Source organism: Perna viridis, chromosome 1 (assembly GCF_037379345.1).
Source record: "Perna viridis isolate PV_CMFRI_1.1 ecotype Kerala chromosome 1, ASM3737934v1, whole genome shotgun sequence".
NCBI lineage: Eukaryota > Metazoa > Mollusca > Bivalvia > Mytilida > Mytilidae > Perna > Perna viridis.
Window position 1 is genome coordinate 63,711,045 of NC_142445.1, and position 17,120 is coordinate 63,728,164.

At 32.4% G+C, this 17,120-nt stretch overlaps 1 protein-coding gene across 9 annotated transcripts in view; it reads right to left on the reverse strand.

Annotated features, from left to right (window-relative positions):
- Positions 1–3,352, reverse strand: part of LOC148629809 (otoferlin-like) — a 123,312-nt gene extending 119,960 nt beyond the window's left edge. For all 9 annotated transcript variants that reach the window (XM_088557524.1, XM_088557513.1, XM_088557504.1 and 6 more), the window contains exon 1: positions 3,073–3,352. In XM_088557524.1, coding sequence (XP_088413650.1) covers positions 3,073–3,151 — 79 coding nt within the window. In that variant the 5' untranslated portion in view covers positions 3,152–3,352. The remainder of the gene's footprint in view (positions 1–3,072) is intronic.
- Positions 3,353–17,120: the final 13,768 nt, after the last annotated feature.

The following is a 17,120-nucleotide window of genomic DNA, read 5'->3' on the forward strand; positions in this document are numbered from 1 at the left end:
TTTTGTCTATCACTATCTTCCCCAACGAATGCCAGGCACCTGGGCACCACAAAACTTAAAATCTACTTAAGTCTGAGAACATTCTGAACTTCCATGGTAACTTCAATCAAAGTCTTTGAAATTGATGAGGTCACAATTAGTTAAGAATTTTCTTAGACTTAAGTAATTTTTCAAGTATTGTGACACTGGGGCCACAACTCTGCATAGGTTTCCAGAACAAGTCCATACAATACAGATTGTCCCTTTCTATCTGTGAACTTAATAAGGCAAGAATTCTAAAACAGGCCCGTGAAGTTAAGACTGCCATAGGATGGTTAAGTGTCCAGAAAGCACATTTGTGTATATAGAAATATTTCTAAATGCAAGACATCTTACATTGTGCATTCAAGATTTCTACTGCTAGTACTTGGTACAAGTAAATCCCCCCTGACTCTACTCTGAATAACTCCTAAAGTAATCCACAAACCCATTATAACAATCAAGGCATCCTATTTTACTATCTCCCTTAAGTTGTTTTTCTTCACCATTTTCCATGGAACAGGACACTTAAGCATTAGACAAGTCAGATATTCTAGGTTATGTAATACAACACTGATAGATCTAGGCATTAAAAGTGATTTGCCAGAGATAGTTATATATTGAATCAAAGCACATTTTGAAGTGATTTATTTTTTTATAAATGTAATGCAAACACATTCCATAATGCAAGTCTGATTAAGAACTTATGGAAACATTACAAGTTTCCTGTGACAAGTTTCCAGTGACTATTTTAATAATTAAAAAATAATTGATTCATTGAGATCATGATGTGTGATCCTTGTATCTCACTAAATATATGCAGCTAGAAATATTTGACAATTATACAATTATACAAAAAGCTTTTAACAGTTTTGCATAGTGTTTAGACAATTCAGTTACATAAATTAATGATTTTTGTAACAATCCCATATCTTGACTCTTGAAATTGTTGAAAGAGAAAGGCATGCATACTTAATTCTCCCAAGACTCATTAGAAAAGTAGCTTCCACTTACAAGTAAGCATCAATTTCTCAAGGAACATACTGTATATATGTATGTCATCTTAGGCAGATCTAGGGTAAGGGTGGCTGTCTTATTATGAAATAGATTTTTTTTCTGAAGATTTTAAATTATGTTTTATTAATACCAACTCATAAGTGAATATGATACACTTTTTCCATACTTTTCTTGAAGAAAAATTTTGGGCCCTAGATTTGTGTACCCCCTTTCTTTGTAACAATCCCATATCTTGACTCTTGAAATTGTTGAAAGAGAAAGGCATGCATACTTAATTCTCCCAAGACTCATTAGAAAAGTAGCTTCCACTTACAAGTAAGCATCAATTTCTCAAGGAACATACTGTATATATGTATGTCATCTTAGGCAGATCTAGGGTAAGGGTGGCTGTCTTATTATGAAATAGATTTTTTTTCTGAAGATTTTAAATTATGTTTTATTAATACCAACTCATAAGTGAATATGATACACTTTTTCCATACTTTTCTTGAAGAAAAATTTTGGGCCCTAGATTTGTGTACCCCCTTTCTTAAGCTCTGGATCTACCACTGGTAATTTTTCTCCAATTGCTGTACACACAATTTTTTTCAACAATAATTTAAGTACAGTATTAATGAATTATTAGCAAATATATTTATTAAGTTTGCACAAAATTGAAGTCCCATAACAGCAGATACTATTTATTTAAGGTTTTCATTTCTAGCATTAATACAAAGAAGCAAGTGCTGAACAATCAATTTACATATTAAAATATTAAAGTTGGATTCACAGCAACTCCACAGAAATACAAATGTATAACTATAGTTCGAAATATAAAGTGGAAATTGTGTCAATGAGTCCACCAGAGTTTCCTTACATGGTAAATACTATTAGATGAAACATTGGTCTTGTTGGGTAGTAATTTGAAAACATCCATAATCAATTCTGCCATTTTTTTTTGTCTGTTGTCATCAAACTAAAGCACTGAAATTTGAAATCCACTATAAGTTAGTAACACTGGGTATCATACATTTTATACTTCATCACGCTGTAGCAAAAATATTCAGAAACCAGTGATGATAAAAAAAAAATTGGAAAAGGGTGAGGGGAATTCCAGTGACTTTCTGTAAAATCAACCACAATTTTCAAGCATGTGACCCCTTCACCCTGGATCTACCTATGCAAACAGTATGAACTTTCTATCCTTAAATCCTTTTATAGTAACATAGCAGAAGAAAATAAAGATGAAAAGCTATAAACATTTCAAGAAATAATACTGAGGCATCCTTTTAATCTACTTCTTTTATGAAAAAAAAAATCTTCAAAATTTATCATTTCAATAAACTTTTGAAAAAATGAATTCAGTCCTATGTACCTAATTATCTTCACACAGGAAGAAATATCTAGTAATAACAGTGTGACTCTAATATAGCGCCTTACATGAACATGAGAGTGTTTAAATGTTCTTCACCATACAATATTATTCTATTGTCCATTATTGTATTGGTTATTTTAAACCTTTAGAATGCATAACTTCGTCCCCGTAAGTGAACTAAATCTTTTATAAAAACAAGCTTTCAAAGTAGTCGTTCTAATGTTAAACACCCTGTCTACTTATTTCATAACTCTATCTTAAAATATGACCTAATGTTGACAAAAACAAACTTTAATCAAATTTACTGCTTTTGGTACTTTGTAACAATTCAAATTTTAGTTATTACTTGCATCCTAAAATATAAGCAAAGTCACTACTATTCAAACAGTCTTCATTTAGTAAAACATTGCTTTTGTTAGAAATCTCAGGAGGGTCACTACAAAGCATAAATAGAGAAGGTAACGGCAACCTGAATTCAATTTTTATGTCATTACCTGCATTTATTCAAATTTAAAAACTTAGCAAATTTCCAAATAACACAAGTAGTTTGAACCTCTTGCTAGTTGCTCATAGATTGTACTAGCTTTTATATAGACTTACACTATAACATAACAAAAGGAATCTCATTAATCAAATACTATTCAAAATAAATATTTAATACAAACATAATAGCAATAACTTACCCCTAAATGTAACTTTTGCCAAACGATCTCCTTTTCCACGTAAATTTTCAGCATATTTCAAATGAAGAACTAAAGCCATGGTTTAGTATATATTAATTCCAGAAAATAAATATCCTGTTCTATGTTTTACAACATTTCCAATACATTGTGAGAAGGCTGAACACAATTCATTGCTGACTGTTTTACAGGGTAGAGTAATTTTACCCAATAAGACAACAAAAGATATTTAATCCTCTCAGTACACTCTCCATTTAACACGAATATAAACACTACAGCCAATACACAATAGTCTCCCCTTCGTACCCGTTAAACAATAGGTAAAGTAGTCATTGATGAGTTTTATTGATTACGTTTTTCCAATCCTATTACAAGCATCACATTCTCCCTCGAGCCCTGTTTCTCAAAGCCTTTCACTTAGAAAAATCATTCCTTATTAATGGCAAATTGTTGGTATGGATACTTACTTCTCAGTATACCAGAATTTTTTTCGCATTTGGTAAATAGCATCATTTTTTGAAAAATTGCAAGGCTTTTAGTCTTCATTAAGGGCAGCTTTAAAACTGCAAGCACTTCCATATAATTGAAAAAACCTAGACATTAAAAGTTACTTAATTCTGTTTACCAATGATGAATAGTGATGGAATGATAGGATAAACTAATATGGAATCGGCAGCGCTTGGCTTGTTCCACTGCCATTAAATAACCTGGCATTTCTATATTTTATTTCTGCAAGACTACATGCTTATAGCTTTAAGGAGAAGTTCTTCTTTGTACATGTAGTCAAGTGAACAGCTCATATGTTAAATACAATAGACAACTTATTTGTTGTTAAAAAATGGCTGTGGGAGTCAAACTCAATTTTAAAACATGAAAATACTAGTAATTAATTTATATTATTTCACGGAAAACCTTAATTAAACTAAATCCTAAAAATTGATTCAAACTGATTTCTTTATGGAAAATTCTTAAATTGATGTGTCTCCATGCAAAATCCATGATTTATTGAAAATAAAATTGGAGACTGTAATTTCTTAAATCTAATTTACAATCCTTACAGAATTGAAGAATTGAAAAAATAACAAAAAAGGAATTATGGCAGCTCTTGCATATTTCCAACTAGGAACATTTTACAATACCTATTAAACATACATAAATGTCTTTTATTTTTACATTTCTACAAATACAATGTCTAACTGTAACAAAATGATGTACATTGTGTTGTAAAAACAGCCATATACATATAAAACATAAGTCTCTGCTTTGCAATATTCATTTAGTTGTAATGGAAGAATGACGTCATTTGCAACTATAATTCAATTTTTCAGGGAACTCACGACATCATGAAAACATAGTGAACACGGAAAATATAACAGATGAATTTGGTGTTCTTGTCATTGATCTGTTATACCAATACCCTACTGTCTCCTAGACAAGCTATACAGATGTCATATAATACAGAATTATCTTTCCAAGACTGTCATCCCAAGACAGTACAATGGACACAATTCTATGTGTAAATGTAAAAAATTTGTCTTCCAGCAATTATATAAATTAGTGATGACTTAAAGCTCTTGGGAAAAATGTTCCTCACAAGACTGTTAGCTATAAGGGTCAATTAATTTATGAGGAGAATAAATTCACATGTTTCAGGATTTTGTATAAGATTTTACTATATATAAGATTAGAAATGTGTGCCAAAGGCATTGTGATATCATAACATTATTGGTTATATCTTGATCATTCATGACGTCACAATGTTATACAATGTATTAAAATTCATTCTTAATTCTCTGTGAAAATACATGAACCATTGATATCATTTGTGACATCATAGGGTTTGACATTTTACCACTTGTGACATTATCTGGTTGACATATTCTACCATTTATGACATTAAAGTTTGATATTTTATAAGCAAGACCATTGTTAATGATTTAATTACATGGGACATCAGCTAGTCAACATACTGCTTCTATAGTCATATCATAATATGCATTGTGCCATTTAGTTCTAAGTAAAACATGTTTAATATCAGGGGAAAAATATGAAATGAATTACGTTTAAAACAAAACACACAAGCACATCAATTTAAACAAATCCAAATTTACCTAATTTTGGTATCAAAATTATATTGTTGCAACAGTCAATGATAGAATGTTAAACAGTCATAAGCAGTGTTAAATTGAAATTCTGTACCTTTGCAGAGTTAGAAATAGTAGTCTGCCTGTCAGCCTGAGACTGGCTATTTTTTGGCAGGGCTGGCTAATTTTAGCAATAATCTATATATCGATATAGTAAATATATTGAAAAATTGTACTCGGGACTGGTTAGAATTTGAGTGAGTTTCCTACCCTGACTTTTGCAAATATGAAAGCATTTATGGGAAATTTGAGAACTCTGCAGACTAAATAATAACAAAAGGAGCAACTGATATGCATTTGAGGTTCCTGACACACCCTTTTGATGTCGAATTGCAAAAAAATGAGAAAAAACTTACTTTGTTTACATTTGCTTTTCATGAATGATTAATAAATAGTACACTTTTACCACTATAGACAAGCATTTAAGCACCAAATTCTCATATTGCCATGTAGATTACCTAAACAGTTATTCATGTCAAGAGTAATTTACTAATGCTACCCACATTTTTTCTCAGGAAATAAGCATATATTAACTAATACCAGTGTTTAAAAACCATGGATTTGGTGTTGAAACCAGAAAACCTGTGTTAGGGGTTTGATACTGTGTACCGCAGTACACGCAGGAAAGCAAAAAAAAGGTAGCATTTTATCAAGCTATACATTCTATATAGAGGTATAAAAATCACCAAAAGAAAATTGACTGACAGAGTTAATCTTACCATATATCTGTCAAAAGACAGGCAAAGAAATGTCAATACAATATATATAATCAAACTGCACACAACTAGTGTATACCCAATTGTAAGGTAACATGACTGACTGTAAGAAGCAACTGTACAATATGTACCTGTCAAGTGAATAAAAATAACAAGAACACCAATATTAAAGGATAGACTATAAAATGTATGCACTTACCTTAATGAAGTCTTGTTGTTTCTGGAAAATGACCATCTCTGAAATATAATGTTCACAACCTAAAAAATGTTTAAAAACACTTTTATAATTAAATGAATTTATTTTTAGTTCTGAAAATGTTATGTAAACTAGACAGGCAACATTCTATTTTTTGTGAATTCCACAACACTCATATCTAGAGTGCAATCCTATCAACTTTCTTCGAATTCAGTCCAACAATAGCATTAATAAATTGCCGAAAAATAATGTAGCAAAGGGCAAAAACGTCAATATAAGTTCCCAAATTTTCACGAAAATTAGTTTACGTGTAGATCTCACTATTCTGAACATTTTTAGCTAATCAGAATCTGGCTAAACCTAACAATTTTGGAGATATTCGTGAAAAACTACTGTCTGACTCCTACGTTCTATTTTTATTAACAGCCATGTTTTTAATAAGTTAAAAAATTCCAAATGTCATTTTGTGAAAAATACCATATGAAACAGTTATGCCAAATTTGGTTCCAATTGGCCCAATAGTTTCAAAGAAGACTTTTGAAAATCATAACATCAATTGCAAAAAAAACCAGGAAAAAGGACAATTCTGTAACAGTCAATGAATATTAATGAAAAATTAACCACAGATAGATCTCCTGATGTTTACCACCCTTTTTTTCACAATTTGGCTAAACCTTACAGTTTCGGAGATATTTGCAAAAAAAGCTACTGTTTGACCCCTATGTTCTATTTCTTGTAACAGCCATGTTTTTGCTAGGATAAAAAATTCCAACTGTCATTTTGTGCAAAATACCCTTAGGAACAATCGTATGGACTTTCATTGAATTCAGAGGAGAAGATTTTTGAAAAATTGTCCTGGGACGACAACAATGATGATGACAAATAATGAGAAAAGCTCACATGGCTTTTCAGGCCAGGTGAGCTAAAAACAGAATTCATTTCTTATAAAAAAAAATTAAAACACCCAGCAAGCTCACAAATAGAATACTCCCTTTTTCAAAGGAAATTAAATATATTACCTATAAGTTCAAATTTCTGACAGTAACTTTATTACTTCATGCACATCCATCGGTACATATGATGCGTAACCTTCAAATAACGTTTCATTAAATTCCCTAAATTTCCTCGTTTGTCTACCCCGGACTTGACTTTTTTTGAGCAACTTGGCGGGTGTTTCTAGAAAAGTAGAGGACGCATATCCTACCGGTGCACCTGGTCCATGCTCCCAGTTTTTAGTGGAGTCCGAGTTGCTCATTTACTTTTGTTACTTTGTATGTATGATTTTAGTTACTTTATGTTCTTTGTTGTGTATGTCTGTTTTCCATGTCTGGTCTTTGTCCCTGGATTACATTCTTTTGATTACCGCTATAAACTTGGTTCCCTTGATTACTCTTGAGCTGTAATGGAGGAAATGGGACATGTAAAACCCTTAAGTTGGATTCCCTTTGGAGCCCTCCAACAGTAATTATATTCCTTCATGTACATCTACATATGATACCCAAACTTTCTATAAAGTTTCATCAAAATCCTTCGAGTACTTTATAAGAAGCTGCACTTACAGGGTTTTAAAATGCAAAACCCTTAAGTTGGATTATTTCCTTATGGAGTCCTCAAACAGTAAGAATATGCCTTTATGCTCATCTACATATAATGTCCAACCTTCCTATATATAAAGTCTCATCAAAATCCCTTGAGTGGTTTAAGAGGAGTTGCACTTATGTTGTTTTAGCATGTAAACCCTTAAGTTAGATTATCTACCTAAGGAGTTCTCTGAGAGTAACTAGTATATTCCTTTGTGCACATCTTCATTTCCATAAATTTTTATCAAATAAAGAGGAGTTGCGCTTATGAGATTTTAATATGTAAAACCTTTAAGTTGGATTATCTCCCTTAAGAGTCTGACAGTAACCATATTCCTTCATGCACACACGTATAATTTATAATGCCCAATATTCCAATAAAAAGTCATCAAAATCCCTTGAGCTGTTTAGTTGTGCTCACAAGAAATGTGGACAGACAGACTGACAGAGAATCAGATGGCAGACAGAGTGATTCCTATATACCCCAAAATCTTTGTTTGCAGGGGGTATTTAATCAACCTGTAAAATTAACAAATGTAACTTTCCCATGGCTAAATTTTACCTGCCATAGTTGGTCATAAATGGGATTCTAGAGCTGCACCTGAGCTTTTCATGACAAGTACTTTGCATTCTGATTAGCATAGAATCATTTACTTCTAACAGTACAATACCTACAGTTAAGTATAATGTACCTACTAATATCATGTCTGAGGAAAGCTATAAATTTTCATAAGCTACTTACCTAGAGAGTCAGACTGAGTCAACCCCTGCTTGAAAATGAAACACTGTAATTCTGTTTCTGAAGGGGATGTATACACCTACAATTTTAAATAATTTGTAGTACTTTTATAGCATAATGAACCTCAAAATTTACTGAAAGGCATCATTAAATTTATTTGAACCTTAAAATTCATTGAAATGCATTCTAACAATTCAAAAATAATCTAGTCTATGAAAGAATGGGAGACCTTTAGTTTTCTTTTATTTCAGATGATAAAAAATTCATTTATATTTTCTTTTCGTAGTAAACAGAATTCTGCAAAAGATTTGACAGGATTTATTTCAATTTTTTTTGTGCATAAAACAAAAAGGGATATAACTCAAATTATTTTGTCTCATACTTAAATACAAAACTAAATGCTTAAGTCTAAATAGAAATCTAAACAAAAAAGATACAATAAGAATTTCTAACAATGATTTCTACCTTAATGATACTCAATTATTCCTACTAAGTAGAAGTCTTCATAAATGATTCATGTATGTAACAAATCCACCAAACCACATTTATATCTAGTTCATAAACAGTTACAAGTTACATATCCAGTGATTGTTATTTGGTTGTTCCATTAATTCCTGAGATAAAAATTATATAGCTTGTGAATGAGTTATCGTTCTTGATTTGGTTGATTATAGTGGGAGATGAATGTATAGTTATCTAAAAAATACATATCTGAATAGAGAAAGCACTATCATTATGTAAAAATATTCATAATATTTTTGTAGACCAAAAAAAAAACCATTTTTCATTTGATTGTTTTTTACACCATGAATCTGTCATTGGCACTGTCTGAATTTTATATAGATTGGTACTTAATCATATATATGTCAATGGCAGCATTTTGTCATTATTTCTGAGTGATAAAAACTATGACTATATGTGTGATTCATTTAGTGGAATAACACTTGACATTTCATTTATACATACAATGTCTTCCCCAAGTTGATGAACTTATTTATTCTTGCATAAAGGAAGGCTCAAGGTAACTTTTTCAAACCATCATATTACTAATAATAATATAAGTTTCTTATCTTCATAATAACCCTAGTTATGGAGATTTTTTTACACTTGATATACCAAAGTACACCTTGAGGTTTAGTAAAGGATGTACAGGGTTTTGAAGGTATAAACAAACTTCATATCAACGGATATGAACGTATGTAACAAATTTATCCCCTACATATGTCCAGTAATGTTTATTTTCCACTCGGAGGGCCAAAATATTATTTTTTTTTTATATTTATTATTTAATTTTTAATAAATTATTTAAAAGTAATGTTTTTTCTGCACTATCTTGATATAAGGGTTGGAGAAAACCATGTTTGTTGAAAATTGCCCTGCCTGGTGGGCAATAGTAGAAAAATCTTGGGTTTTACTGGGCAATAATGGGGAATACTGGGTAATATGAATGTCTTGTTTTGTAAGGTTTAACTTCAATAAAAAGTTATTTTATAAGGTTCTTATTGGATACTGCAGTAATCTTAGTGAGTGCTTGTCAAGAAAATGTTCTACATGAATAAAATATTACATCAAAATGTTGAATAGGTGTCATTTTCAACTTTTTGTTTAATTTTGAAACAAATGTTTTTACAACTTCTTAGATACTTACATGTACATGTTTGTTTGTTTGTTTGTTGGGGTTTAACGTCCGAGCAGCAATATTTCAGCTATATTCAGACGATGAACATGAAATTGATAATAAAATGAACATGAAATGATGATGAAATGAAAAAGGGATGGGACACAAGGACAATGGGGTCAACAAATTTTGATTGCCACTGGAAATAGGGAAACTTGGGTAGGGTCGGGCAATTTAGCCTCCTGTGGCGGAGCCCTATGGTTCCTACTCCGGGAGAATACCACAATAGGGTGGGTTCTTTAACGTGCGAGAAACATGGCAGTTTCCCAACACGGTGCACCACTATGGTTTGCGGTGAGGTTTTCCGTATTATAGCCTGACAACCCCAGCATGTAAAACGCCAGGGGTACCCCATTCCACCACCTGGGGTACACATCCCAGTTGCTCTGTGGGCAGAGCGCCCTAGCCCCCGGCTAGGGTTCTGAGCACTATTTAGTCGCCTTTTACGACAAGCTTAGCGCTGCTGCAGGCCTATTCTTTTAACACCCAGACCTGCACAGGGAACATGTACATGTATAATTATGTTAAATTTAAACAATTATGTTTATTTAACAATAATAAGTCCTTTCATCTATATAATTATATCTGCCATTTTCCCTAATGGTGTTTTCAAGTTCAATTAGCACTTGAATTAAAAAAAAAAAAATAATGTAAAAAATTGAATATACAAACTAGATGTGAAAACTTGTATTTGTTTCAAGAATGTTAAAATGAAAAGATGAAACTGAGTAGTTGAACTAGTTCCATAGGTGTTTATATATATAGTATATACTTAGCAATACATGTATTAAGATGACATCATAGCATGTGTTACCATTTTTTGTAAAAATAAGTTTAAAATATTACTCATTTTGCAGAGTATTGTCTAATCTTGGTAAACCAGAGTTTTCCTAACAAGGAAATACCAGGCAATACATACTTTGCCAACCCTGTTTGATATTGTTACAAATTCGGTAGAACCCTACACTAGCAGTCAGTTCAACAAATTACCAGGATATAAGAGTTGTTTCTTTGGATACTTAAATTCTGACTTACGCTCCATATTTCTCTGTTGATGCCCTTATAAAAATATGACATAAATAAAGTTAATTTGCATATACTAAGGATAAAAATACACTCAGTTTGCAGACAAAAAGAAAATTAAACTAAATTTACTGTAACAGCAGATTGAAGTAACGATCAGTTGAAAAAATGTTTCAAGCCTTTTTATATCTGAAAGTCAATATAAACATAAATCTCTCTGGTATATTTAAAATGGATGTTGTGTGATGTTAACAGGAAAAAGTTAATTACACCTAAGCATACCTGCCAACTCTTGATAAACACAGTTAACACCTTTTGTCAGAATTATGGCTTTTCTAATCAAGAAAATGATAATGAAACACAAATTTTGAGGTTTGAATCCTGGGTTTTCTAGAACATTTTTACAAAATCAGGACTTAGGTCATATTTGGCCTTGTAATTCGTGTTAGCAAGATTACCGGAAGAGGACAAAATGGTGTAAAACACACTTAATTCTTGTAAGTTGGCAGGTATGCCTCTGAGCATATGGCCTAGCAACACCTGGGTATATGGGTATATAGGAAGACCTGTTCCTAGCTTATCAAAATCCTAGAAATTTACTAACATGAGGACAATGAATCTTATAATAACAAGATTGATTGATTGGTTGGTTGGTTGATTGATGGTGGCTTTACATCCTGCGCACATATTAAACTTATTTCAGGATGAGACTGTCTGTTCAATCGAACAGATCCTAATTTACACTTGTCTAACATATTGAGACAGAGCTGTAATGTGCTATTTCATAGAAGCAACGACTTTGAGCCAACCTGATTCATTCTCTTATTTCTTGTATGTTTCACAAAGAAGCAGTGACTACCAATATCATAATTTTGATATGGCCAGGAATTTATACCAAGACATCTCCTACTAGTGGAGTAAGTAATGTGTATCAGGAAATAAAATGAGACAAAATGAAACCTCCACTACCCTTTAAGTAAAATTAATTTTTTTCCTACACTTCTAATTTGTTTTTATTCATTCAAATCTTCATATGATGCCTAACATTGTAGAATTCATCAAGATCTACTGAGTGGTTTAGAAGAAGTAATGCTTACTAAGAGAAAACAAGAGGCTACCAGGAGCCTGAATCGCTCACCTGATTTAATTTAAATAAATTAAACAAGAAGTTGTCCAACAATTTTGACTCAAGAAAACTTTGATAGGACTTATCATAAGGATCATTTTAGTAAATGAAAGTCTAAATCTATCACAGTTTTAAAGACATTGGCTGAAAACTGTAAAAAAAAAAAAAAAAAAATGTCATTTTCCCCTGTTAAGGGCAATAACTCCTATAAGAAAGCGTCTGACAAATTTTATGCCTGAAGACTTTAGTAGTCCTAAATATAAAGATAATTTCAGCTATTGAAAGAATTTGGCTACACCTAAAAATTTTGGAGATTTATGCGAAAAACTACTGTCTGACCCCTATGTTCTATTTTTAGCAAAAGTGGCATGTTTTTTTGACGGATCAAAAAACCCCAGTCTGATTCTATGCAGGATACCCCAAGGAACACTTATACTGAGTTATGTTTCAATTGGTAAAATAGTGTCAGAGGAGAAGATTTTTGAAAAAAATAACATTAACAAGCATTCTGACAGTATTGCTGATGCAATACAGTGTCCCCTTTCGGCCTTTGAACTCAATGCCTTTATGAGATTTTTTTTATATATGTGAACTAACAATGGATGGTGTTATTTTTTTAACAATCAAGAGAAAATAACTCTTGAACAGCAAAAGTAAATTCCATCAAAATCAAAACTGAGCTTCATTTTACAGTAGATAATAACATTTTTGCATTATAGAAAGCTGCATAAAGACATTCTCTTTCTATCACCTGGAAAGTTGAAAAAAAACTTTGTTATTATGAATTAAAGGGCAAATAACTCTAGAATGACAACAGCAATTTGCATCAAAATGATGAAACATAAAATTTTATGTAATTTTCTGTCAAAGGGCCATAAGTTCCATATAAACCATTTTGCAGCAATAATATTTAAATATTTAAATTTAATTTGTAACTTGTCATGATAAGACTAGCTAACAAATATGAAATCAATTGGATGAGGCATTACAAAGAAAAGTCTGGAAAACATAAAATTTTATGAAATTTTCTATGTCCAAGGGACACAACTTCTGTAAAAATCATTCAACCATATCATCATTCGAACTAAACTTGTAACTTGTCATGATAATACTATATACCAAATATGAAATCAATTGGATGAGGCATTACAAAAAAAGTCCGGAAAACCAAGTGTGACTGACAGACAGACAGACGGACGGAGTGCAAACCTGTCTCCTTCGGCATTAGCAGAAAGGGGACAAAAATAGCAAAAAATTTTGAAAAAGGACATTAAATCCAACATGGCTTAATCAATTAAAATGAAAATTTGACCACAGATAGATCTCATCATGCTGAACACTTTCACCACTTTCAAAATGGGCTAAACCTATCCGTTTTGGAGATATATGTGAAAAACTATTGTCTGACCCCTATGTTCTATTTTTAGTAACGGCGGCCATGTTTTTCGATGGATCAAAAATCCCCACATCAGTTCTATGCAGGATAACCCAAGGAACATTCATACCAAGTTTAATTCTAATTGGTTGAGTAGTTTTAGAGGAGAAGAGTTTTGAAAAATTGTTAACAACGACGGAGATGGACACCAAATGATGGCAATAGCTCACATGGCCTTCAGCCAGGTGAGCTAACAAGTAAATGTAAAATACTTATGCTAGCAAGATGTCGGGATAGATTATCACCTCTTGCAGGCATCAAATACTACATACCTCCATTCATGCATGTCTACATACATATATAATTTCTTTCCAGTTTCATCAAAATCAATTTAGCAGTAATTTTTTTCTAGGGAAAAATATGACTATAAAACCTTGTAGTTGGATTATCTCCTCTTACATACATAAAATAAATAAAAAAAAAAAAACAATTATTCACTTTGAAAATGCATGCTGTATGTACATGTACATTTGTATTCACTTTTTTTGGTTATTCACCCTCTCCACTTAATGATTCTTTAACAGATTTATTTTTAGTGCATTGTGGTTACATTCCATTAGTGTAAGAATTTCAACTTATTCCATAAATGAATCCAAAGTCCTTCTCCTTATGCTCATTAACATTATTTTTTTGTATAGAATACAACTGGTGTATCAACAGTACTAGCCAGTAAACCTGACACCCTTTACTGCAACCTGACCCACTAAAAATATAATGCAATATTTTAATCACCTCATGTGTGAGAGGAAGTTGTCACTAGTTTTTCATTACTGACACATGTCCAAGCACTTGTACACCTGACTGGTACCTACCAGTACCAATTCCTGAAATCATATCAATAAAAGTGGTATACTGTATATATATCGTTAGAGGAGCTTCTCGTACCATTTATCATGGATAAATAAGAATACAGCAAAACAATTTATTTTTGACTTTGATAACATTCTAACTTAATGTCGTAACTAATAAGGTCTACTTAATGTTGAGCTCTAAAAATTCCCAAGTAAACTGTACATTTACATACACAATCAAAGTAGTTTGTATACCACCTGTACAATTACAGGCTCTTGTGTAGTGTAGAGAAATAATTGGAAGTTTGACAGACAATGAGCCTGTATTATGGTATGGTTCAAAATGTGTAATCTGTAACAACTTTTCCCAGTACCCAAATAATGTTTTGCCAAATAATTCAGTATTACATAATATCTGTTTTGCCAAATTATTCAGTATTACATAATATCAAGTTATAAAATTTATATATTAAGATATATAAAATAAGTTTCTTTATATTCCAAGTAAAAAAAATCATATTGTCAAAAAAGGAGGGTGCAAAGGGATTGGCACCCCTGGATCTGACACTGCCTTTGCTTGCACTTAAGGCAAATGCCTTCTTCATATCATAATTATGAAAGGATGAAACAGTGTACCAATACATACTACATACTCAGTGCTTTCATTAAGAGCCGGTACCCGGTACTTTTACCCGGCTACGGTAGCGTCTGGTACCGGCAGAATAAAATAAAAGAAAAAAAAATCATGAGGAAAAACCTATTAAATAGATATCAAGGATCACTCAATATGTTGTCTGTGTCTCGAAATCATGATCTCTGGCATTATGGGTGTCTTCGTCGAGGTCCGCATTGGAATCTAATATATCGGTAAAGCGCTTAATCTGTGAGTTGAAAATATAATTAAAATAAATATCTAAATTAAAAATTGGGCAGTCCGTGCGAGATCCAACAGGGTAGTCAAAGACGTTAAAACCCCCCTTAGTAGTTCACCTATGACGATTTAACAGTGTCGACTTAGGAAAACATAACATACAAAATGATGTCTAAATGAAAAGGCAAAGCAATAACAGATTATTTTGTGCTCAACAAAAAGCTAAACAATGGTGAAGATTCTATGTTTGTTTGTTTGTTGTTTGTTGGGGTTTAACGTCCGAGCAGCAATATTTCAGCTATATTCAGACGATGAACATGAAATTGATGAGGAAATGAACATGAAATGATGATGAAATGAAAAAGGGATGGGACACAAGGACAATGGGGTCGACAAATTTTGATTGCCACTGGAAATAGGGAGAGGTGGGTAGGGTCGGGCAATTTAGCCTCCTGTGACAGAGCCCTATGGTTCTTACTCCGGGAGAATACCACAGTAGGGTTCTTTAACGTGCGAGGAACATGGCATCTTTCCCAACACGATGCACCACTACGGTTTGCGGTCAGGTTTTCCGTATTATAGCCTGACAACCCCAGCATGTAACACGCCAGGGGTACCCTATTCCACCACCTGGGGCACACATCCCAGTTGCTCTGTGGGCAGAGCGCCCTAGACCCCGGCTAGGGTTCTGAGCACTATTTAGTCGCCTTTTACGACAAGCTTAGCGCTGCTGCAGGCCTATTCTTTTAACACCTGGACCTGCACTGAGCGAAGATTCTATGAAAACATGTCAAAGCATGCCATTTGTATTTGGAATTGCCCCATACCCGACCTTTTTCCTGATATTTGTTGTGATTTGTGCAAACGAGTGCAGGAATTTTTAGTGTTGACAATGAGTCAACATGTGAAACAAACTTTTACCCAATATGATTTTAGGAATGACCATTCAATTCAGCGTTTTTTTTTGGTTTTTTTTTAAATATTCTGGCAAACCTAAATTTGAAAAGAACATGTCTGGCCTTTGCTGCCAAGAAAATAAAAAAAAAAAAAATGACCCCAGATTCAACACTGCTATAAATAGTAATAGAAAATAAATACAATGTGCATTGTAATGTGAAAAAATTCAGACCTAGGAACCATAATCATGATATGGAATTTCAGTTAACAAAATGCATACATGTGATAAAGTCATTCCTTCAAAACTGGAGATTTGTCATTTTTCAGCTGGAGATTTGGTTTGAAAACTAGAGGTTTTTATCAGCGTTTTTTTTTTTTTTTTTTGTGGCATAACAAGTCAAATATGCAGGGGCTGCTCTGGCTTTCAATATTCTGTTGCCAGAAAAATCGCCAGCTGCCAATTTATGTCTCCAATTTTTTCGGATTTTTTTTAAATATGACAGTATTAAGTCCAGTGATGAGGTATCAATTAATCAAAATAACCCCTTCATTCACGACATGCATGTATCCAAGATTCACTCTTGACGCATATATAAAGCAGGTTTTAGCTCTAGTCTTAGTCAGGATATAAAACCATTAGTCACTTTTTATATACAAAATAACGAAGTACTACTCCAGAAAAAGGTGTTTTATTTCTATCAAAGACTTTATATTACTATGCTCATATAGTCCAAAATTTTAAAACATGTTCATTGTTGACCTTTGTGGCCTAATTAAGTTTATCTTAAAATATAATTTTGTTTTTTGTTTATAAATTTTCAACTAACTTGATTCTTTTTTCAAGTGATAAAATTT